Source organism: Cyclopterus lumpus, chromosome 11 (genome assembly GCF_009769545.1).
Source record: "Cyclopterus lumpus isolate fCycLum1 chromosome 11, fCycLum1.pri, whole genome shotgun sequence".
NCBI classification, from domain to species: Eukaryota; Metazoa; Chordata; class Actinopteri; order Perciformes; family Cyclopteridae; genus Cyclopterus; species Cyclopterus lumpus.
This window is the reverse complement of record NC_046976.1, coordinates 2,275,702-2,299,010: the sequence shown is the minus strand read 5'-3', so window position 1 is coordinate 2,299,010 and position 23,309 is coordinate 2,275,702. Positions and strand designations below refer to the sequence as shown.

Below are 23,309 nucleotides of genomic sequence, written 5' to 3'. Positions count from 1 at the left end.
TAAACAATCTCCAAGCTGAACACAGATTACGGAATCCTGTTTTTCCTGTCTACCTCTTGCCGACCGTACCTGAACTCCAGGGTGATGGGGATCTCCACGCGGTTGAGATGGATTTGGTAAGTATCTCCGTACTTCACCACTTGCTCCACAGCGCAATCTGATCAATGAGACCAAAGGAAATAAAGGTCAAAGCGGGGGCCTTTGTGATAGAGGTCGAATTGACTCAGTTGTTGAGCAGAGGTTCAAATGGTAAACATTGTTGGTTGGATAATTCCTTAGAAGGATCTACATATGGGATTCAGAACATTACAATAGCAGCGAAGAACTTATTCCAATGGAAAGATATAGTGGAGTGATGTCTACCTGAGCAGGGAACGAAGTCCCTCTCCCTCTGTGTGTGTGTTATCTCTGGTGTGCCCCACTGGCTAGCTAACACTAGCACTGCGCTCATACAGCGCTTACAGCTGATAAGCCACCCAGACCCAGGGCGGGCGCAGAAGCTTAGCACTCTTAGCAACCGTTAGCTTCTAGCTGACGCCACGTTAAAAGCCATGTGGAGGAAATGGATATGCTCTGAATTCTGTATAGAGAACCTTTAACTTTAACTCTAAACCTTCAGACCGTAACTGAATTACTTTTATACCATTAAAGGCAGAATGAGTCAGATTTGTCAGGTGCGGTTTGTAAACACAACTTTCAAAGCTCACAGCTTACCCCTGACAGTAAGGATGAGGTGCTTGGCTGTGTTGGGGCTATTGGAGTTCTTGATGATGTACACCCCCTCGTCCTCCTCCTGCACATCCTCCAGCAACAGGTGGCCCCGGGAGTTGATGCTGCCCCGTGGATTCACCACCCGGCCTGCTTGCAGCAGGACCACCTCAGAGAGGCGGTTGGTCCTGGATTTGAACACAACCTCACCGAAGTTCTCAGGCGGGATGTCGATGTGAATGTCCTCCCCAAAGAAGGCTGTCCTGTGTTCCTCTTTGACTGGTAGAGGAAATTGGGATGTTTTATTAGATTTCCCGCTTGTGCACATAATCGGTTCATTCTCAAAAAGCTTTCCTCGTTATGCATCGCAGTCCAAACAAACATACCTTTCAAAGATGCTGATACAACTGTGGCGGTGGGGGGGAATAGAAAAAAGTTCAAATACATCTTTTTCATTTTTCATGTGGTCTGCTGATTTCTACAAAGATATCTAAACAAGTTCCTTTGTGGTCTTATTGGGGGTAAAAACATTTCCCCATAAATTACAAGAGTGTTTGAAATGTAAATGTCTTGCTTAATGACAGCTAAAAATAGAAGAATACATGTAAATTAAATAGATCACAAAACAACTTCAACGACTTCCATTGCTGTATTTTTCACAGAATCTACATGAATCATTCTGCTGAAACAGATGCTGCTTTGCAGGAAGTCTGTTTCAGCCGCTCCTTTATCCAAACCCGCTCCCAAGTGACTGATTATGTTTGTGCTTACCGGTGCAGAACAGGGCGCTAAGCACTGCAGTGCTGATTACCTTCATCTTGAATGGTCTCTGTAAAAAAATACAATACACAAACAATAAGACAATATAAATAAAGAAAAAAACCTCTTTACAGCATGATTACATGCTCCAAAGGATCAAATCGCAACTTTATAAAAGGGGACAACTGACATATTCATCTGACTTACTTATAGTAAAGTTGTGCTGCTAATTTGGGTGATAAAATTGAAAAAAAAATAATCACCTCTGCAAAGTACCAAGAATGCCAATTTCAAGCTGAAGAGAAGATCCCTCCCTCTCTCCACCACCCCGCTGCACTAAACAGCATTTCACAAATGAGCTCTTCAAAAGCCTAAGATCACTGTGGCTTATAGTGGTGCCGTAATGTAAAATGACTATTGAGCCAAAGACGAGTCAAACAGCTCTCCACTCATAACCACAAACCAGAGAGGGACGTTAAGCAGGGAGGAAATGACCAAAGAGAGGGAGGAAGGGAAGAGAAACGGTGAAGGGATGGAGGGTATATCAGAGAGAGTAGGAGACGCATGTGCATGCTAGAGTACGTGGACAGCTGCACTGGATTAGACTACGCACTGGTAGTTACATAGGTGGAATAATTACTGAAGATGGAGAGATGGAGAGAGAAGATTTCAATGGTCTCTTCGTTAAAGGTTCTCTGTACAACATTCAGAGCATTAATGTAGCAGCAAACAACTCGCTGTGTGAAGATGTAGTGGACCGATGTCTACTCGAGCAGACAACGAAGTCACAGGTAAACACTGCCAGCACCGTTAGCTGCTAGCCTCGTTTTGAGCCACGTGGAAACAATAGATATGCTTAGAAATTCGAATTCACTAACTTTAAGTGCTCTGATCCTTGCTGAGTCAGCTTAACTAGCTCTGAAAGAGGGTGGAATTACAAGTAAAAACTATGAATTATGGATGATAAATACATTTCCCAACAAGACTACAACAAGGCCACAAGAATGACATTCCTATGTACATTTTCTCAATTGTCTCTTTTCCAATTACATACTATTAGATTTTCTCTGCCATAAAACTAGTTTTAGGTACATTTTGTGTATTTTACTCTTTGTCTTTCCGCAGAAACTTTTTCCTCACTAAACCCACAACTTGTAAGTCGCATGTCGGTTTGTTGCAGAGAAAACATGGTTAACAAAAGAAGTTTTCTCATAGACTTCTATACAACCCGACTTCTTTTTGCAACCAGAGTCGTTGCCCCCTGCTGGCCGGCAAAGAGAATGCAGGTTTAAGGCTTTTCTGCCTTGGCTTCACTTTTAAGACCCGGAGGTTGCTGCCAGGTTTTCTCTTACGGGTAAAAACAGACTTGCATTAGTGTACAGTTTAACCCCACTGTCTCAACCCTGCACCTACAATGAGGTTGCCTCTTGGACCTCAACTAGCAAACCAGTTGTTTCCTGATCTTTCTGCAGTCTCTATGACAACAGCCCCAATGAGAAAAAAGCCTGTCATCGACCAAAGGAGCGACTGAGCCATTAACCCTTTCAATGTGTAGACTGTCTGAACCTTCTATTTTTATACCAAAGGCCCAGTGCAGGAAAGTAACTAAGTGCATGTACTCAAGTATTGCATTTAAAAACAAAAATGATGTACTTTACTTGAGAATTTCCTTTTTCTGATACTTAATAATTCTACTCCACTCCATCTTAAAAAGGTAAATTATGTACTTTCTGTTCTTTTTTTGATAACTTTAGTTAGTTTTGCAGATCTAGATAACTAATAAAAAATATTATCACTTAATAACTATACAAGCGGCCGAAATGAGCTTCCTCCGTAGGGTGGCCGGGCTCGGCCTTAGAGATAGGGTAAGGAGCTCGGACATCAGGGGGGAACTTGGAGTCGAGTCGCTGCTCCTTCGTGTCCAAAGGAGTCAGCTGAGGTGGTTCGGGCATCTAGTCAGGATGCCTCCTGGACGCCTCCCATTAGAGGTTTTCCGGGCACGTCCAACTGGTAGGAGGCCCCGGGGAAGACCGAGGACACGCTGGAGGGATTATATCTCCCGGCTGGCCTTGGAACGCCTCGGGATCCCCCAGAATGAGCTGGAAAGTGTTGCGGGTGAGAGGGAGGCCTGGGTCGGCCTGCTGAACCTGCTGCCACCGCGACCCGACCCGGATAAGCGGCTGATAATGGATGGATGGATGGATGGATGGATCGCTTAAGAAATTATGACGTATTATCACAGGAAATTCAATACCCATCAGTATATAAAGTCATTCAAATGAGTTCAGCAGTTTACCAGCTGCAACATTAAAGTGGTGAACACATTAACAAACAAACCAAACAGTTTCTAGAGAGAGATATTCATATTTTTGCGTCGGCCACCAGAGTTTAGCTAGATACCTCCAAAAACACAGGATCTTGTAGTATGATTTTGAATGCAAAACTTTTACTTTTACTTTTACTATATTTCTACACTACTGCTATTTTAACTTAAGTAAACGATCTGAGCTGCTTCGAAAGCTGCAAAGATGATATCTATTTGTGTACACTGCAACGTTATGGAACAGAGTGAATCACTGCATCCTTAGATTCTGAAAGAGGGGACAATTAAAAAGCCATTGCATTTCAGCCATCTCCTTCAGATGAGGCATTAGAGTGCAGAAAGGGAGAAAGCCCATCAACGCTCACTGTGCACATCAACAGACACAAAGTCACTTCCGAATGACGCCCTAGCAATAAAGTGGGCATGGAAAACTGCTCAAGAGGCTTTCAGTCCCTGAGCAGAACACAGTAATCAAAGCAAATGTTCTAATCAGTGTCTTGTGAAGCCACTTTGAATCGGCTTCTACAGAGCCATTAGCGTTTTGCATGTGTGCTGATACTAGGCACAGGTTTGAGTCATTGATGGAGAGAGCTTTCTGAGAAGGCCGGTCCCTGGAGTCCAAAGTGTTGGCGACCCCTTTGGTCTTTCCCTACAAAATTTGAACTCAAAGAGACAGGTACCAACCAGCAAGAGACTAAAAGAGACACAAGAAACCATGACAGAAAAGACTTTATCAAACTCAAACTGACTACAAAGAGATACAACATGGCAACAAAGAACCACAAAAAACTACAAAGAGATTACAAATGACTTCAAAGAGACAGCATGGCTACAAAGACACTCAAGATGACTACAAAGAGATACAACATGGTGACAGAAAGATACAAAACAACTACAAAGGGACACAACACAGCTACAAAGGGACTCAAAGTGACCACAAAGAGACACAACACAGCTACAAAGGGACTCAAAGTGACCACAAAGAGACACAACACAGCTACAAAGGGACTCAAAGGGACTACAAAGAGACACAACACAGCTACAAAGGGACTCAAAGTGACTACAAAGAAACACAACATGGCGACAGAGAGATACAAAACAACTACAAAGAGACACAACACAGCTACAAAGGGACTCAAAGTGACTACAAAGAGACACAACACAGCTACAACATCTATACAGCTTAAACAAGCTTTCTCAGAGGGGTTTGCTGTAATTAAAAGGTGACCATTCTGCAACACTTCTGTTTTCCTGGATAAAAGCCTGAAAAGCATCACTAAGAAGCCTGAGATGAGGATGTAACCGTTGGCCTTGTTTAAAGGTCTGACTCTAAGTGGGGGTCACTGCTCCCCTGTGGGATAACCGAACCGCAGGAGGGGCAGTGCTCTCTGAATGCCGTGTGATACAGTCAGCCGTGGCGAGAGGCGCGGAGGTGCGGAGGTTACATCTTTCCGGCTGATCTCATCAGCCCGACATCCATCCAGGCTGATGGACTTAAGAGCCTTTCCCCCCCCCTCGTCTCTCCTCTCCCACAAAAACCAGGAGGGCGGGAGCATCATGCCTCCATCCTCCTCGTGTTACAATGTTGTCTCTCTCATCTTTCTGCTTCTCTCTGTCTCTTTTTCTGTCTCATCCTCTTCTTAAACACTTATCCCTTGTGCTGCCTTATTGTCTCCTTTTTTCTCTCTGCTTAATTATCCTTCAAACTGATTCCTATTAGGGTCAGTGTGATTGATATGCCGGTTTGCTGGTATACTGGGCTGGTATTGCCCTAATATTCATAACCCACAGCTGGTGTGATGGTCTTTTCATTGTAATATCATTAGCATTTTTGTTCATGAGAGTTTCAGATCCTTAAGTTCAAAATCTCTTGTGTTTCTAGTCATCTGTTTTTAAGATGAACATAGTTATAGTATTAGTGATTTCAACAATAATACCTGAATATACTGAGATCAATGCCACCTTAAAAGTCCCAGCTCTCTCTAGACCTGCTTGTTCCCCTGCACTTTCCTCTTCTGCACCAACCACCCCTTCTCTGCATGCAGCCCATAATACCAGGAGCAGCTGCTGGTGCAGCCAAGGGTGTGTCACGACTGGCATGAATGGGGGCTGTCCCGTTACCGGGGGTTAGGATGGAGGATGGTGAAGAATATGAGATAAGGGGGGGATGAATGCAGAATGAAAGAGAAGTTGGGGGCGGTCGGCTGTATCGCCACTCAGACGCTCTAATGCATAAAGCATAACAATATTAGTTGTTATCTATAGAGGATGCATTCTCCCCCTCACAGGCATCAGCTCGGTGACGGGTTGGGCTCTCGCCATGTCATCCATTAAAGATGCAGCACAGAAGGAACAAAAAAGCCTCATCTGCAGGTATGAGGAACTGCTCGGTGAGCTCCTTCCGAAACACGCGTCTCTTCAAGACGTGACAAATACTTTGAGTCCGCGCGGCTGCACCACAAGATACCCCCCAATTCAGAGAGGGAGGGGGGGGGGGGGGGGGTATTCATCCCGCACACGGGACAGGGAAAACCCACTTGGGGGCACCGATTAGAATTACCGGCAACCAGACGCGTAATTACGGTGAAGCTGTAGTTCTGCCGCAGCAGAGAGATGAGTGAACGCGCACAGAAGGAGGCCATTGGCCGCGTCCAGCTCATCTCATGCCTCGGAGCGGTGCTGGGGCTCCTGTCTGATTACTGGGGATGTTTATGTTTATGTGTCTGCACTAATATTGTTATTCTGTCGTTTCTGTTGGTCACACGCCCCAAAAGAAATCAACCGTATCGTACAGCGCGAGCAAATAGTCACAACAGCAAAGGGAACGCTGCAGAATTTAACCCACTACCTCCCTTTTGAGGGGGATATTTAAGGGGGGACAAAATAACTAGTTCTGTAATATACAAGTATAATTGGATGATGATAATTACCTGCGTCAAGCCTCGAATCCTAAAAGCACCGGACTGGGAGGGGCTCGGGAGTGTTGGTTCCTGGAGATCGCCTCTCTTTCTTCTTCTTCCCCTCTTTATTTGTTAAATCTCGTCCTCCCCATCACCCCCCAGCCCGACGACTACAGCAGCTGAACACGTTCGGCTCATATCGGGCTCGTGGGTCGGCGGCGCTCGGGAGTCTCCGGAAAGAGTCGTTTCAATTCTGGCTCGGAGTCACGAGCACGAGCAGCCGCGCCGCCGTTTGGAGTCGGGAGACTGTGTTACACGCGCACGACTTCCCCGTGCACGCCGTCCACAGTGCGTGTGTGTGACAAATGGAAACTCCTTCCTTGCTCGTGACTTGTAGCATACTGCTTTTTTTTTTCTCATAATTTCATCATTCTATTTTCATCATTTATTCTTTACATGTTATGTTTCTATTTTCAGACGTTGTTATTTAGAAGTAGGGTTTACAAGTTCATTGTATTGTTGTTGTTGTTTTCAAATTAGTTTTTTTTAAACAAAGACGAGATTTTGACACAAGTCCTGGTGGTCAGTACAGCTCTTCTGGATCTCAAGGCTCATGGAGGAGCATTATTAAAATGGAAGACTGAAAGCAGGAGTGCTTTGTGCCCGTTTCTCTGGCCTTGTCAGAGGTGAGGGGTGTTCCAAAGGGGGTCCGCTGCAAGAGCACAAAGGAGGCCAGAGAGCTCCTGGCTAAAGAGACCAAGTGTCCTCTGGGGGAAGCTTCGTCACTGAAAGCATCAAAGCTGTCGAGATGATCCTGGAGGAGGAGGCGAGTCGTTACCCATGTCATTTAAACATCGTGATGACTTCTCGAAAGGAACACTGGAAAAAGAGTGGCACAGACGGCAACACATGGTGCCCACTTCGCTGCTTATCTGCACCCAAAGACAAACTTCAGTGGAGCTGCTAATCGAGGAAGCCGAGGACATGATCCAATACCACGAGGACGAGGAGAACGGAGAACGGAGAACGGAGAACGGAGAACGGAGAACGGAGAACGGAGAGGTCAAAGTTCTGCTCGTAACACAGTTTAAACCTGGGTATGACGCAGCAGTTCAGGTCTCACAGGGCCACACCGGGGCCTAATGTTGAGGGTTCAAGGCCTCGACACCTCTGCTATGAGGAGTGGGTTTATCCCCACTGTTTGGGGTTTGCTCCCACATTCCAAATTATAATCATGATTGAAATAAATAAATACATTTTAGGAAAATATCGAATCAAGTGATGAATTGACTTTGTTTAAAACCCTTTCTTGCCCTTGTGTTCTTGGTTGTAGATGTGTTGGTCAGACTGAGGTTCTGCTGGTTAAAGCATAAGTTATAGTTCATCATAACTCTGGTCAGGATAACGGCGTCTTATAAATAAATGATGTAGATAGATTCCTCCGACATCACTGACCATGATTTGGAGATGCCGTTGTGCTTGTGTTCCAACTGCACGTCTCATTCCGAGTGTGGTCATATTAAGAAATGGAACGAATTCCTGGGAGCTCATACTGAAAAATTACAAACTAAAAACTGTTTATCAACAACAACATCACCGTAAAAATGCCTTTTTATTTCACAGTCACTGGGATTCAAAGTCAAACTGTTCCACAAGGTCTCAAACAGGTATTCACACACAATGAAGCACAGGCACACAGACTGAATCAGAGTGTCATTACACTTCTTCACAGGACTCGAATATACGAGTGAAAATGTTTTTTTCCCCTTAAAAAGGTAATATTTTGAAAATGTGTCAAGAAGCAACTCAAATTGTAAATGCTGTTCATTCTGTACACATGACATCTATTCATCTGTCCATCCGGGCAGAGGGATCCTCCTCTGTTGCTCTCCTGAAGGTTTCTTCACTTTTTTCCCTGTCAAAGGGTATTTTTGGGGAGTTTTTCCTGATTCAATGTGAGGTCAAAGGTCAGGGATGTCGTATGTGTACAGATTGTAAAGCCCTCTGAGGCAAGGTTGTAATTTGTGATATTGGGCTATACAAAATAAACTGAATTGAATTGAATTGAAATGTCAAAATGACTTAGTGTGATGTCAAATGGAAACAGAGAGATGGAAACAGAGAGATGTAGCGTTGATATTAATAATAAAACTTTTGCTCAATAGAATACAATAAGACATCACTTTGAATTCCTGGGAGTCGGTTTATCCTTTTCAAAGCCGAGGTTCTTCTTTTGTTTTTCTACTTTGCATACTTGGCTGATTCATGGTTCCAATCCACCAGCAGCAGAGCTGCGGCCTTTTTGAGTCCCAACACATCAGGAGTTAGAAAACAACTCAGGTCAAGTGAAATAGTGAAATAAGCGTTCCATGACATCTGCATGATCCTCCTCATGACGCTGGCGGGCGTCTGGGAACAATCCTGCTGCTGCATTGGAATGGTGAACATGCAGTCAATTTGTTGTTGAAATGAGTTGTGCAATATGTTGAGTTGGCTGAAACAACCTATTAAAACACGTGTCTTTATATCATATTTGTGCTTTCTGAATAAACCAGTGAATTTGTTTCATGAAGTTCTTTTCCATTCCAGGTAACGCCACCACATGGAGAGAGAAAGAGCTCTCTGTTTAACAGGAATGGAGAGAGGTCTTTAGCTTGGATGTGGAAAAACAAACCTGATCTCTGGAATGATTAAGGGCCATTTCTGAGCAAGGGAGGAAGAAATAGAGACAGTCCCATCTACTCCCAACAGTCCCAATGATGATGAGTGGATCTTCAACGCTCATGAGTAATGACACTAGAAGCAATAAACAGTGATAACGGCATGATTTCACATTTCTGATTCACTTTCAGGATCACAGGCCATGGTTTCAGCCACAGGATTCCAACACTTGACATTCTTCCACCTCACTCTTGACTAAATCGTTTTAACACTGGAATAAAAACTGCTGACACGGCACTGCAAATCAGAGAAGAAGCGCATGGATTTACTTTCCTTCCAATCGCTGCAGGAGGCAATGCCATGTCAATACTGTTGGGACAAAATGTTTAAGAGTAAATTGGTAATTTAACACATTTGTTTAAGGGGAAATGAACTATGTTCCGTCTTCCAGAAAACAGTCAAAATGATCCAACATGATGAAAGTGTTCATTGGCTGCAGGACAAGATCTTGGTGTAGAAAAGGTTTTTTTGGTAGGCGAGTGTTAGAAGAACCGCCCAACGATAAACTCTACATTATGGCACATTCCCTTGTTTACTCTCGTTCTTATCCCGCTTCTCTTTCATTCAATATTTCAACAATATTTTGTTCATTTTCTTGCTGGAATTCCTCTGGTCACAAATTTCAAACATCTCATTCTTCAGCTCGTGTGACATCGTCTTTTTGTTTTGTGAATGTTCTAGGCGTCCTCTTCCACGCCTTCCTCAAACTCCCCCTCCTCCTCGGCCTGGTGCTGCTGGTACTCGGAGGCCAGGTCGTTCATGTTGCTCTCTGCCTCGGTGAACTCCATCTCGTCCATGCCCTCGCCGGTGTACCAGTGGAGGAAGGCCTTGCGGCGGAACATGACGGTGAACTGCTCCGAGATGCGCTAGAACAGCTCCTGGATGGCCGTGCTGTTGCCGATGAAGGTGACGGCCATCTTGAGGCCCCGCGGCGGGATGTCGCAGACGGCCGTCTTGACGTTGTTGGAGATCCACTCCACGAAGTAGCTGCTGTTTTCGTTCTGCACGTGTAGCATCTGCTCGTCCACTTCCTTCATGGACATGCGGCTGTAGAACACGGCGGCCACCGTCAGGTAGCGCCCTGTGGCGAGGGTCGCACGCAGCCATCATGTTTTTGGCGTCGAACACCCGCTGCGTGAGCTCGGGCACCGCCAGGGCGCGGTACTGCTGGCTCCCCCTGCTGGTCAGAGGGGCGAAGCCCGGCATGAAGAAGTGGAGGCGGGGGAAGGGCACTGTGTTGACGGCTAGCTTCCTCAGGTCGGCGTTCAGTTGGCCGGGGAAACGCAGGCAGATGGTCACGCCGCTCATGGTGGCCGAGACCAGGTGGTTGAGGTCTCCTTAGGTGGGCGTGGTGAGTTTGAGCGTGCGGAAGCAGATGTCAGAGGGCCTCGTTGTCAATGCAGTAGGTCTCGTCTGTGTTTTCCACCAGCTGGTGGACCGACAGCGTGGCGTTGTATGGCTAAACCGCGGTGTCCGACACCTAGTGACAAAGACACGAGGGCCATCAACAGTTATACACAGTCTCCCACAATGCATCGCTCTGCTTTCCCCACAGTTCAACGTGATTCGGAGTCCTGCTGGTGGAGAACAGTGCTGCGATATCAGAGGACATGATGTCCCGCTGTATGAACCTTTCATCACAATATCATCTCCTCCATCCTCTGCTATTGTTGCAAAACTGATAATTGCTCAAGTTGCCTTATTTGTCAAGGCGTGACACTACAGGCAAAAACATCATCTGTTTTATGCACGGGTCAACTTTTAGATTTGGGACTATTTTGTTTACTATTTCTCCTCAATTGAGCAAAAGATAATGCCTATCTTGCATAATTAAACACTATTCTGTTTTTTACAGAAAATGAAAAATTTCAGAAAACTTACGAAAGGATGGTATTAATATTACATTTGAATGACAAATCCCCTAAACGGTGAGTAACACAACCTAGTTTTCACTGGATAGAATGGTAAATATATATATCAGGGTTGTGTGGTGTGGAGAACCCAAACGCACGCTCACGCAGCAGTTTGCAAAACTCAAAGTGAGGATCTTTATTTTCCTAACGAGAAAAAATTATATATACAGTATATGTATACATATACATGGCTATGGCAAACTATGGCCAACAGAGACTGTATAGCTTATAAAAGTGCTCAAACTCCTTGTTCCACTCGCAGTCAGAGGTCAGTGAGAGCAGAGCTTTCTCACAGGATTCAGCCGGCCTTGTTTCTACACACTGAGACATTAAAGCCAAACCCAGTTAAGATACACAGACTGTCACACCAGCTCAGTCAGCTGACCCTAATCTGTGCAGTGTGTGTGTGTGTGTGTGTGTGTAAAAGCAATAAGAAAACTAAATAATAAAATGGTTTAGTTTCCTCTTCTGGTTTAAAACACATGGTGACGACTTGATCCAAACAAACTGTAGTGCTGAAACCATGCAGAAAAACTGGTTCACGCGTTTGTTACTTCCAGACTAGATTACTGCAACTCCTTATTATCAGGCTGCTCTAATAAGTCTCTTAGGTCCCTCCAGTTGATCCAGAATGCTGCAGCTCGTGTACTCACAAAAACTAAGAAAAGAGATCACATGACTCCTGTATTAGCTGCTCTGCACTGGCTCCCTGTAAAATCAAGAATCACATTTAAAATTCTTCTCCTCACCTACAAAGCCTTGATTGGTGATGCACCATCATATCTTAAGGAGCTTGTAGTACCATATTGCCCCACTAGAGAGCTGCGCTCACTAAATGCGGGGCTACTCGTGGTTCCTAGAGTCCTAAAAAGTAGGATGGGAGCCAGAGCCTTCAGTTATCAAGCTCCTCTTTTATGGAACCAGCTTCCACTTTCAGTCCAGGAGGCAGACACAGTCACCTCATTCAAGAATAGACTTAAGACTTTCCTCTTTAATAGTGCTTATAGTTAGGGCTGAATCAGGTTTGCCCTGGTCGAGCCCCTTGATATGCTGCTGAAGGGTTCTTCACCTTTTCCCCGTGAAAGTTTTTTTTTCTGTTTTGGGAGTTTTTCCTGTATTTGTAATATGTGATTTTGGCTACACAGAATAAATTGAATTGAATTGAATAGAAAAGAATATGCATTCGTAAGCAATGGCTACTTATACTTTTTAATGTAGGCCCCTTTTTAAAAAAGGCCCATTTTCATGCTGATGGGCCTACTTTGACTCTTTTACTTTAGTAGAACGTTGAATCTATTACCTTTACTTGTGAGAGAGTATTTCTAAACTGAGATATTACAGGTAAAAGACCTGAGTACTTCTTCCGCCCCTGCCACAGAGAGCTGATTCACCGGGGACATAATCTGAGGTTATGGCAGTTCGCCACCACGCCACCAGATGGCGGACGAACGCGGTTTGAGTGATCGGCGCGCTGCGTAAACGTCGCTGAGCTGCAGCCCGTCTCTGACGTACTGTGTCGGCCGCATCAGCGTTGAACGGGAATAAACGTAACCTGGGACAACAAATACATAATCACATTCATTCGAACCAAGACCCGCTACTTATTCCGACACCCCCCCCCCCCCTCCTCTACCCAAAGCACCTCGTTTCCAGGCCGGTAAGTGTGTCGCTGCTCTCCGCCTCCCAGCACGTCCATCCTCGGCTGTAAACACAACTGTGGTTGACTGTGTGATTGAGTTGATGGGCAGACAGAGTAACGTTACACATGTGTAATCTCCCTTCAGAAGCGGCAGCACGTGTTGCTGTTTCTGCTGCTCTTCTTGCTGCGTAACAGCCCTGCTGGTCAGCCCCCCCCCCCCCCCCCCCCTCACGACCCCCCCACACCCACCCTTCCTCCATCACAAGGAGGCTTTGTTATTATTATTTCTATAATGGGAATATCAAATACAATGTGTGCGTGTACCAGCACCAGAGACCACATCACCTCTGAAGCCCCCTCTCGTTCTCCTTCTGTTTACATGGGTCGTGGTTATCTGGATCGTGGTTCATGCCTACTACTCATTATTCATAATTTCTGTCATATTCATTGAATGTGTAGTAACTTTGTAATGCTGTTCATTCTGTACACATGACATCTATTCATCTGTCCATCCGGGGAGAGGGATCCTCCTCTGTTGCTCTCCTGAAGTTTTCTTCACTTTGTTCCCTGTGAAAGTTTTTTTTTCTGTTTTGGGGAGTTTTTCCTGATCCGATGTGAGGTCAAAGGTCAGGGATGTCGTCTGTGTACAGATTGTAAAGCCCATTTGTAATTTGGTCTATACAAAACAAGATGAATTGTATTAAATCTCCCTAGTCCTTAAAAAGCTCCACTGGCTCCCCATAGAGCAAATAATCCAGTTCAAGATTCTCCTCATCACATACAAAACCCTTCATAACCCTGAACCCCTTCATAACTTTATGACCTCCTGCATCGACACGCTGCCACCCGCAACCTCAGATCTGCAGGCGCCATCCTCCTCACACCCCTACTCTGTCCAAGCATCAGACCTGAGGGGTCAGGGCCTTCTCCGTTGCTGCCTCCTGCCTCCGGAACTATCTCCCCCATCACCTCAGACATTCTCCATCACTCGCCAATTTCAAAACAGCACTTAAAACTAATTATTTTAAATCTGCTTTTATCCTGTGGTGCTAGTTTTTATTTTGTTTCTCACTATTGTCATCTTTCTTGTTTTGTTATTGCTTCTATTGTTTGTCTTTACCATGTAAAATGCCTTGAGTACCTTTTAAAGCGCTAAACAAATAAAATGTATTATTATTATTGTTATTGTTATTAACAGTGACTGATTCTACTACTTTCTTCAGTCTGAAGGAAGATCAGCAAACATGTTCTACACCTGCGGTCCCAACGAGGCTATGGTGGTGTCAGGTAAATGATGGCCTCTCTCAGTCACGTTACAATGATACAACACCAAGAGGATGTCATCCTTGTTTTCTTTATTATTATTATTCATATCATTCTTATTAATATTAATAATAATTTCCCTCCATTTGAAGGATGTCATTCCAAAGTGACAAAATATCTCTCATAACCAAATATTTAAAAACACTTTTGATAACGTTTTCTAAAATGTGAAGCAAAGGTTATGACATAACCTACTTCACCCGGCTCATGGCTGCCCGGTCTCTCGTCTCTCCCAGGGTTCTGCCGCTCGCCCCCCCTGATGATACCTGGAGGCCGAGTGTTCGTCGTCCCGTGCATCCAGCAGATACAGAGGTCTGTCTGCCCCTCTGTAACCCCTGACATCGCTGCTTTCCCCCCATGTTATTAACAGATTGGCAAACATAAAATACAAATCCACCTTGTAGAGGAAGGAGTGACTTCACACAACAGAGTATTTTGATTTAAAAGGTAATAAATCATATCATAGTGCCAGAATGACCGATGGACACATATTCATAACAGTGGCCATCTTCGGTACTAAATGATAAGGATTAGTAATATCTCTGTATTTTGTCTAATAATGTAATTTGCGCTCTAACTAACTATTACTTAGTTAGTCAACAACCCCCTCACTGGAGCCGTTTGGCTTCTATCTGCTTGTCCAATCACATGCTGCTCCTCTCACATCCATTCCAGTTCGTCGCCTGGCACCAGACTGAATGTTTTGTCCATCTGAATGCTGTCGCTGGCCTCCATCCCGCACCTGTAAAAAAAAACCCATATATATATATATATAAATACATATGAGCATGAGTGAGCGGAGGAAATGATGACGCTTTAATGTGTACCATCCGAGCAGCGGATAATCGATAAATAATCTTCTTCTCCTGGATGTGCCTCTCCCCAGGATTTCCCTGAACACTCTGACTCTGAATGTGAGGAGCGACAAAGTCTACACCCGCCACGGTGTGCCCATCTCCGTCACCGGCATAGCTCAGGTCAGTGTGCAGACGACTGCACCGGTAGTTGTTGTGGTTTCTTTTACACATATATAAAAACACTTTAGTTTGGGCTCCTTTTGTTTCACCAGTTGAAAGAAAAGATCCAAGACTTTTTCCAAGCACACAAAGGGCTTATTTCCCCCACATTAGTTTGAATCTGTGTTAGTTGAATCACCTTTGCACCCACACGATCCATCCATATTAGAATTTCACATGGCTCAGGCTACAGAAATGTATTTCCACACATCGTCACACATCTCCTTTGATCACTTGCCTGTGTAACCTTGACACCTGTCCGCTGGATGGATCATCATGGCAAGGCGGTAGTGATCACTAACAGCGTCGATCCATGTAGCGGTTTACATACCCATGCACGTGTTGGCTGCAGTGAATGCAGCAGCCTGCTGTAGAATAACAATCTCAGCGTCACTCATGGGTATTCTACCTATTCCTGTAGAAAAGTATCATCTTGAGATGATTCAGGTATTGGTTTGCATAAAGAAAAACACTTCTGTCTTGCTGTGGACCCTTCATTAGATCAATAGATTTGATTTGGACATGTATCACATAATGAGAAAACAGAACCAATAAAATGAACTGTAACCATATACAGCAAGTTCTAAATATATATATATATATATATATATATATATATATATATATATATATATTTAGAACTTGCTGTATTTGTATATATGATATATATGTATGTATATATATATATATATATATATATATATATATATATATATATATATAGAGAGAGAGAGAGAGAGAGAGAGAGAGAGAGAGAGAGAAAGAGAGAGAGATGTAAATTAAAACCAATAACAAAAAAGAGTATCACTGTCCAGAGAGAGACACGGCCCTTTCCTCATCCCTGTGCCTCTCAGAAACAGTGTATTATGTTTGTACTTTCATCATTTCTCCATCTAAGTCATCCCATGAATCCCCCCCATAAAATGAAATGCACCTGCTCCTCCTAGTGGTACGAACACAGCGTTTCATGCCATTGTGGACACGGTGAAGGAACCCAGCGATCACGTGTTCAACGTGTGTCTCTTTCCTCTCAGAGCAATAAACAAGCTGCTTGTTCTCCTCCAGATGAAGATCCAGGGTCAAAACAAATCGATGCTGGCTGCGGCCTGCCAAATGTTCATGGGGAAGTCCGAGGCCGAGATCGCCCAGATCGCCTTGGAGACCCTGGAGGGACACCAGCGGGCCATCATCGCCCACCTCACCGTTGAGGTAAGGGTCCGACAGTTGTTGGTGTAGAAGAGTTTAAAAGTACTAGTCAGGAATTAAACCATGTCGCCATGAAACCATGTCAGCGTGCTACTAACGGGGCTGAACACGTGCATGGTTTTGATTCTGCCGTGACCTTGAGACTTCCTCTCTCAGGAGATTTACAAGGACCGGAAGAAGTTCTCTGAGCAGGTTTTCAAGGTGGCCTCCTCGGACCTGGTAAACATGGGCATCAGCGTGGTCAGCTACACGCTCAAAGACGTCCACGACGACCAGGTAACCACATACCTTGCAATCAGTCATTTTTTAAAAGAAGAACACATCAAAAATGTTGGGGTATTTAGTGGGTTAATGGGTCCCTGAATTGACTGATCGATTGATCACAGGCCATTGATGCAGCATGTTAGCGTACAAGTAAAAGGCATTTTTCCGCATTTCATATATCGCACTAATATATTGAGTGAAGAACGCACAGCTGACACTCTTCGCGGTTACGCAGGATTATCTGCATTCGCTGGGAAAGGCTCGGACAGCCCAGGTTCAGAAGGATGCTCGCATCGGAGAGGCCAAGAACAAAAGAGACGCTGTGATCTCGGTAAGACATCAGGCCACTTTGTCTCAATCCTCCGGGATACGGCTATTTCTGTGAACGTCTCTTATCTCAACACAGACATCAAGCCGTAAACAGGGTTTATTTGAATTGTGTTCCAACGTCTCAGTTCTGGTCCTTAGTCTGTTTCGCTTGGTATCCAATGATATTTGTCTCAACTTTTTTCTGTATTTTTAGCACCTTGTTTGTCCTATTTTCAAGAGTTATGGAGTGCTGCAAGAACTGAGTCAGCATGTTTGCACTTCTGGTTACCTCTTCTCAAAGTCAGTGAGTTATCTGAATGGGTTGTTGGTTAGATGCCTGAAATAGGGTCTGTGGTTAACGTGAGCTGAAGAGATTGTAACAAATGTTTGTATCTTCAAAAGGTTCGTTGCTAACTTTAGCGGTGGTGAAGTCATGTGATTGGGCTGTACTTCGTTTATGGTCTAAAATTTGGATATGAATTTTTCTGGTGATTAACAAAACCTACGGTGAGTATCATAATACATGTGTTTGCCATAGGGCTTATTTTCTGCAATAATCCCCCAAAAAATCCAATTGGCTTTTTGACAAAGGAACCAGTGGGATGCTAAGTTCCCGCCCATGGCATGCCCATTCCCCATTGACTTTGCATGGTGCGAAGGGGCCTCCTTGTCACTTTCGACTGCTAGCAAACAACAGAAAAATGCCTACAATCTGTGGGACCGACAGGTTAAAGAACACAGAACTACGTTTTTATAAACTGCCGAAACAAAAGAACCTTTAAGAAGAAAAAAGGTGAGGCGTCTGGACACTAACGTTCCATTTACCATTCCATGTTCAGCAAGTGTTTTAGGCTAACTATATTTCTGTAAGTGAAGCTAAAGCATGTTGACAGCAGAAAGCTATGCAGTATTATGTTAGCTCTTGCCTTAGCTAACTTCTTTAGCTTGCTGTAATGCATAGCTAAAATTAGCTCGCTAACTGTTTACGGACAAGTTAGCTGGCAGCTGGTAGACATCGAAAGGTTTTCTAAGCTAGCTGCAGCCATTTCGTTGGCGTTTCAGATCCCAGTTGACTCTTGTTTTTTTTTATTAAAGTCTGTTTTTAGTTAGCAGTTATTGTATGTTTTTACTAAACTCTTATCCATATTTCTAGCATAGTTAGTTCTCCCCATTGATCCCTCTTCCCCCCTCCTCTCTCTGTTCCTGTGTGTCTCTCTCTCTCTGCAGGAGGCCCATGCGATGCAGGAGAAAGTCTCGGCTCAGTACAAGAATGAGATTGACATGGCGAAGGCCCAGAGGGACTATGAATTGAAGAAGGCCACCTATGACATCGAGGTCAACACTAAGAAGGCGGAGTCAGAGATGGCCTACAAGCTGCAGGTACACAAGCGTGAATAAGAACCGGGTGGTCTGTGACACGTTTACCGACTGGGTCCAATGTTTTCTGATCTTCTCCTGCATCTTCCAGGTGGCAAAGACGAAGCAACTTATCGAGGAGGAGAGGATGCAGGTCCAGGTGGTGGAGCGGACACAGCAGATCGTGCTGCAGGAGCAGGAGATCACCCGCAGGGAGAAGGAGCTGGAGGCCAAGGTGAAGAAACCGGCAGAGGCTGAGCGGTACCGCCTGGTGAAACTGGCCGAGGCTCAGCGGTGAGTTGCAAGTTCTGGATACTTCTCACAACACCTCCAGGTTCATCTGGTTCTCTGTCACTTAAGTCAATTTGCACATTCATTTGCTTTTTTTTATTATACTGTTTTCATCCACAGTATAGCAATTTTCTGTTACATATATGTGACAATTAAAATAAATAAAATACATTTTTAAGTCCTTCATTTGTTGATCATATGTTGTATTATTGATCTGAAACTGTAGTGGAGTAAAACCATATTTGCCTATGAAGTGTAGTACAAGTACCTCAAAATAGTACTTATGTACATAACTTAAGTAAATGTACTTTGTTACTTTCCAACACTGATTATAAAGTGGAACTTTTTTTACAGAGTGAAGGCAGTATATTACTGCACTTCTTTTGACGATGGAGTGACAATACAGCTGGACCACAAGCCCTGTCTCATGTGGTAGTATTGTGCAAGATATAGTAGTATCAGGCACTATTGGCTGAATCATCTGCTTTCCCTCTCTCTCTCTCTTTGTCCAGTCTTAAGTTGATCATGGAGGCGGAGGCCGATGCCGAGTCCATCAGGGTGAGTCAAGCTGTGTGTGTGTGTGTGTGTGTGTGTGTGTGTGTGTGTGTCCAATTCACAAAGTATCTCAGATGGGGGTCTCCCTTTAGTGTTTTCAGGTAAAGTGCGCCCGAAATCTTGTCTCCTTCAGATTAAAGGTGAGGCCGAGGCGTTCGCAGTGGAGGTCAAGGGTCTTGCCGAGGCAGAGCAGATGGCGAAGAAGGCCGAGGCCTTCGAGCAGTACAAGGACGGGGCCATGGTGGACATGCTGCTGGAGAAACTGCCTCTGGTGAGAGACGACATGTGGTCACAGTCCACAGACTTTTCCTTCAGTCGATTCAGAAAAGGTCATTCAAATTAAATAAATAACACTTTAAACTAAAAAACATTTTGCCAAATATATATATTTATTATTTATTAAGAAATCCTGTATGGAATATAAAACTCTGGATTAATTAAATACATGTTGGTTCATTTAAATTCATGTAGTTTCACTGCTGAGTGAAAAACTAACCTCCAGGTTCACTGTGGTATCTATAAAGAGAGACTTCGCAATTATAATTTGGAACGTAGAAAAGGCAGTCCTTCTTCTCCTCTGACATCCTAACCAAAAACAATAACAATACATGCGCCTTATTTAATACCGTTGACAGGCTAACAAACCCTCCGGTGTCAGTAACTGCTACGCTCCAATCCACCTGGGCATGCAATCAATTTGCCTCCTTTTTTACTGACAAAATTCAGAAAATTACACAAGCAGTCTGTGCCTCCACACCAACCACAGGATATGTGTTGTCCCCACCTTTAAACAACATCCATTCAAATAGAATAACACAATTTCTCTCAATCAACCAAAGAAGCCTAGAAGACATTATACAACATCTGAAAACATCCTCCTGCCAACACACTTTAAAAATAATATTTCACACTGCATGACCACTGATCTTTTAAAAATTGTAAACACATCCCTTCTCTCAGGTGTTTTCCCACAAGCCCTAAAAACTGCAGCTATTAAACCACTCCTAAAGAAGGCTAGTTTAGACCTCGAAGTAATGAAAAACTATAAGCCAATATCAAACGAAAACAACTTTTGTCAGCACCACAGTACTGAAACTGCTCTTGTTAAGGTTTTCAACGACATCCACTTAAACACAGACAGTGGCAGAACTTATATTATTACTGGATCTCAGTGCTGCATTTCGACACGTTTGATCATGACTAGAAAGACTAAAAGTCTGGGTAGGACTCTCTTTATGTTTGTTGCCTGTGAGCAGTTTGTAAAGGCGCTGGCATTTAGTAATATTTGTCTATACCAGATGGCGGAAGAGATCAGCAAGCCTCTGTGTGCAGCCAACGAGATCACCATGGTGTCCAGCGGAGGCGAGGAGGTGGGCGCCGCCAGGCTGACCGGAGAGGTGCTGGACATCATGGTCCGCCTCCCCGCCGCCGTGGAGAGGCTGACCGGAGTCAACATCTCCCAGGTAACACATCCATACAGAGCACTGTTAATTTACTGGCTGCTGATGCATGTGACATCATCAAATGCATCGTGGAGGATTTAAAATGTGTACAGCATATTGTCACGAACCGGGCCGCATGGCCGCAACAACAAAGGGGGACACACACAGGTAATCGTTATCAGCAAGGGTTTTTATTTAACTTAGGTAGCAAAACAGTGGTGTGTGGAGTCAGTAGTTTCAGTGGTGGAGGTGAGTGCATGCGTGGGAAGTGTGTGTGTGTGTGATGTTGTATGGTGTTAGGTCAAATCATACTCTCCTATAGACAGCCAGTCGGGGTCTCAGGACAGCGATGGAGAGCGAGCCCCTGAGACCAGAGGGCCTTTTAAGTGCAGCACCTGCACACAAGGCCCAGGTGTTGCTGATTAGCTCAGGTGTTCCCACTCTTCTGATGAGCCTTGGCCACGCCCACCTCCAGGGACGCGAGCCAGTGGCAGAGAGGGTCGTCACCCCCCCCCCCCCCCCCCCCCCCAATAAGACGGGGGTCCCACAGGATCACCAACAATAAACAAAATGTACTCTGCCAGACCTTACGCCATCCACACAGCAACCACCCAGCTCATATGGAGTAACTTTCAAAAAGGTTTGCACAGGGAAAGGCAAGAAATATTTACATCTGACCTACTGATGGGAGCTCGCGAGAGTGCATCCGCGACCACATTATCATGGCCTCTAATGTGCCGGATGTCCAGATCGTGAGATTGAAGGAACAGTGACCACCTAATCAACCTTTGGTTAGGGCAACGCAGGGTATGTAGAAAGGTCAATGGGTTGTGGTCCGTGTAGACCACAACCGGTGACACCCCAGCCTCCACATATACTGCAAAATGTTGCAGGGCCCAGATCAAGGCAAGAGCCTCCTTCTCAATCACCGAGTAATTTAACTGATACCGGTTGAATTTTTTTGAAAAGAAACTGACTGCTCTGTCAACTCCCTGCTCATCTTCCTGCATCAACACGGCTCCCGCTCCTACATGGCTAGCGTCCACCTGCAACACAAAAGGATGGTCAAAACGGGAAGCAGCCAGCACTGGCGCTGAACATAAAAGACACTTAACATTCCAAAACGCTTCTTGGCACTCGGTTGACCACACAAATTGAGCTCTGGCCTTCAGCAAGTTCGTAACAGGTGCCACAACAGAAGAAAAATTCTTACAGAAACAACGGTAATATCCTACCATACCAAGGAATCTCATAAGCTCCTTCTTAGTGGCAGGTCGTGGAAACTGCTCAACTGCCAAGACTTTGGCATGCACAGGAGCCACATGCCCCTGTCCGAACACCCGACCAAGGTAAGTCACCGTTGCACAAGCAAACTCACACTTTGCTAGATTTACTGTAAACTTTGCCTCTGCCAACCGGTCAAACAATGCTCAAATCCGTTGCATATGAGAATACCACGAATCACTATAGACCACTACATCATCCAAATAAACCCGCCAGGCCAGCCACCACACAATTCATCAGCCGCTGATAAGTGGCCGGTGCATTTCTTAACCCGAATGGCATCACTTTATATGAATACAGTCCAAATGGGGTGATAAAAGCTGCCACTTCCTGTGCTCTTTTGGACAAGGGCACCTGCCAGTAACCCTTCAGCAGATCAAATTTGCTGACATACTTTGCTGCCCCAACCTGGTCTATGCAATCATCTATACGAGGCAACGGAAAAGAATCTGGCTTCGTCACTTTATTGACTTTTCGAAAATCTGAACAGAATCTGGGTGTCTTGTCACTTTTAGGCACCAATAGACATGGAGAAGCCCAGCTTGACGATGACGGCACTGCAATGTCATTATCAACCATATACTCTACTTCAGCCTCCAAATATGTACGCTTCTCCGGAGAAACTCTGTAAAAATGCTGACGAATAGGCTGCGCCTCACCTACATCCACATCGTGCTCAATCCAGTTAGTGCGCGATGGCACATCCCCAAACAAACGTGGATACTTTTAAATCAGCTCTTCAAATTGCCCAGCCTGTTCCTCTGGCAAATGGCCGAACAACCCTCCTAACCTTTTGAGGGTCTCTGAATTTTTTTGCCGACCAGACAGCAACCCCTCGTCAGGCTCGAGAACAGCGTCTTCTAAAGTCTCAACCGAAAGCACAACCACCGAACCAGCCACCAACACTGGACTCCCTGCCATTCCCTCCTGCTGCACCCCATCAGGCGCACCAGCACAGTGAGCATAATAGGGTTTAAGCAAGTTGACATGGACCAATTTCACAGGCTTCCTGCGACCAGGAGTTGAAATCAAATAGTTCTTGTCTGAGGTGCCTTTAACCACTGTATATGGACCAGAATACTTTGCCTGGAAGGGTGAACTCACCAACGGGCAAAGTGCCAACACTTGATCACCGCCACTAAACTCTCGCACGACAGCCCGGCTATCATACCACTTCTTCATTTTAGCCTGTGATGCAGCCAACAACTGTTTGGCCAATTCTCCTTGCATGTTTCCAGTTGCCAACTGTCTTAATGTTGAGATTGCTTTCATTTCTGGCGTTACTGAACGCCTTATGAAT

The 23,309-nt window shown here is 44.8% G+C and overlaps 1 protein-coding gene and 1 pseudogene across 1 annotated transcript; one reads left to right on the top strand and one right to left on the bottom strand.

The window, feature by feature from the left end:
* Positions 1 to 10,088: 10,088 nt before the first annotated feature.
* LOC117739125 lies at positions 10,089 to 13,020 on the bottom strand (annotated as a pseudogene).
* Positions 13,021 to 14,207: 1,187 nt separating this feature from the next.
* On the top strand, positions 14,208 to 22,656 carry flot1a (flotillin 1a). Its single transcript, XM_034545418.1, has 13 exons — positions 14,208 to 14,250; positions 14,523 to 14,598; positions 15,173 to 15,263; positions 16,368 to 16,511; positions 16,665 to 16,784; positions 17,008 to 17,103; positions 18,309 to 18,461; positions 18,550 to 18,731; positions 19,241 to 19,286; positions 19,417 to 19,554; positions 20,582 to 20,746; positions 21,970 to 22,074; positions 22,525 to 22,656. Exons 1-13 carry the CDS (start codon positions 14,208 to 14,210, stop codon positions 22,654 to 22,656), a joined length of 1,491 nt encoding a protein of 496 aa, XP_034401309.1.
* The last annotated feature ends 653 nt before the right edge of the window (positions 22,657 to 23,309 follow it).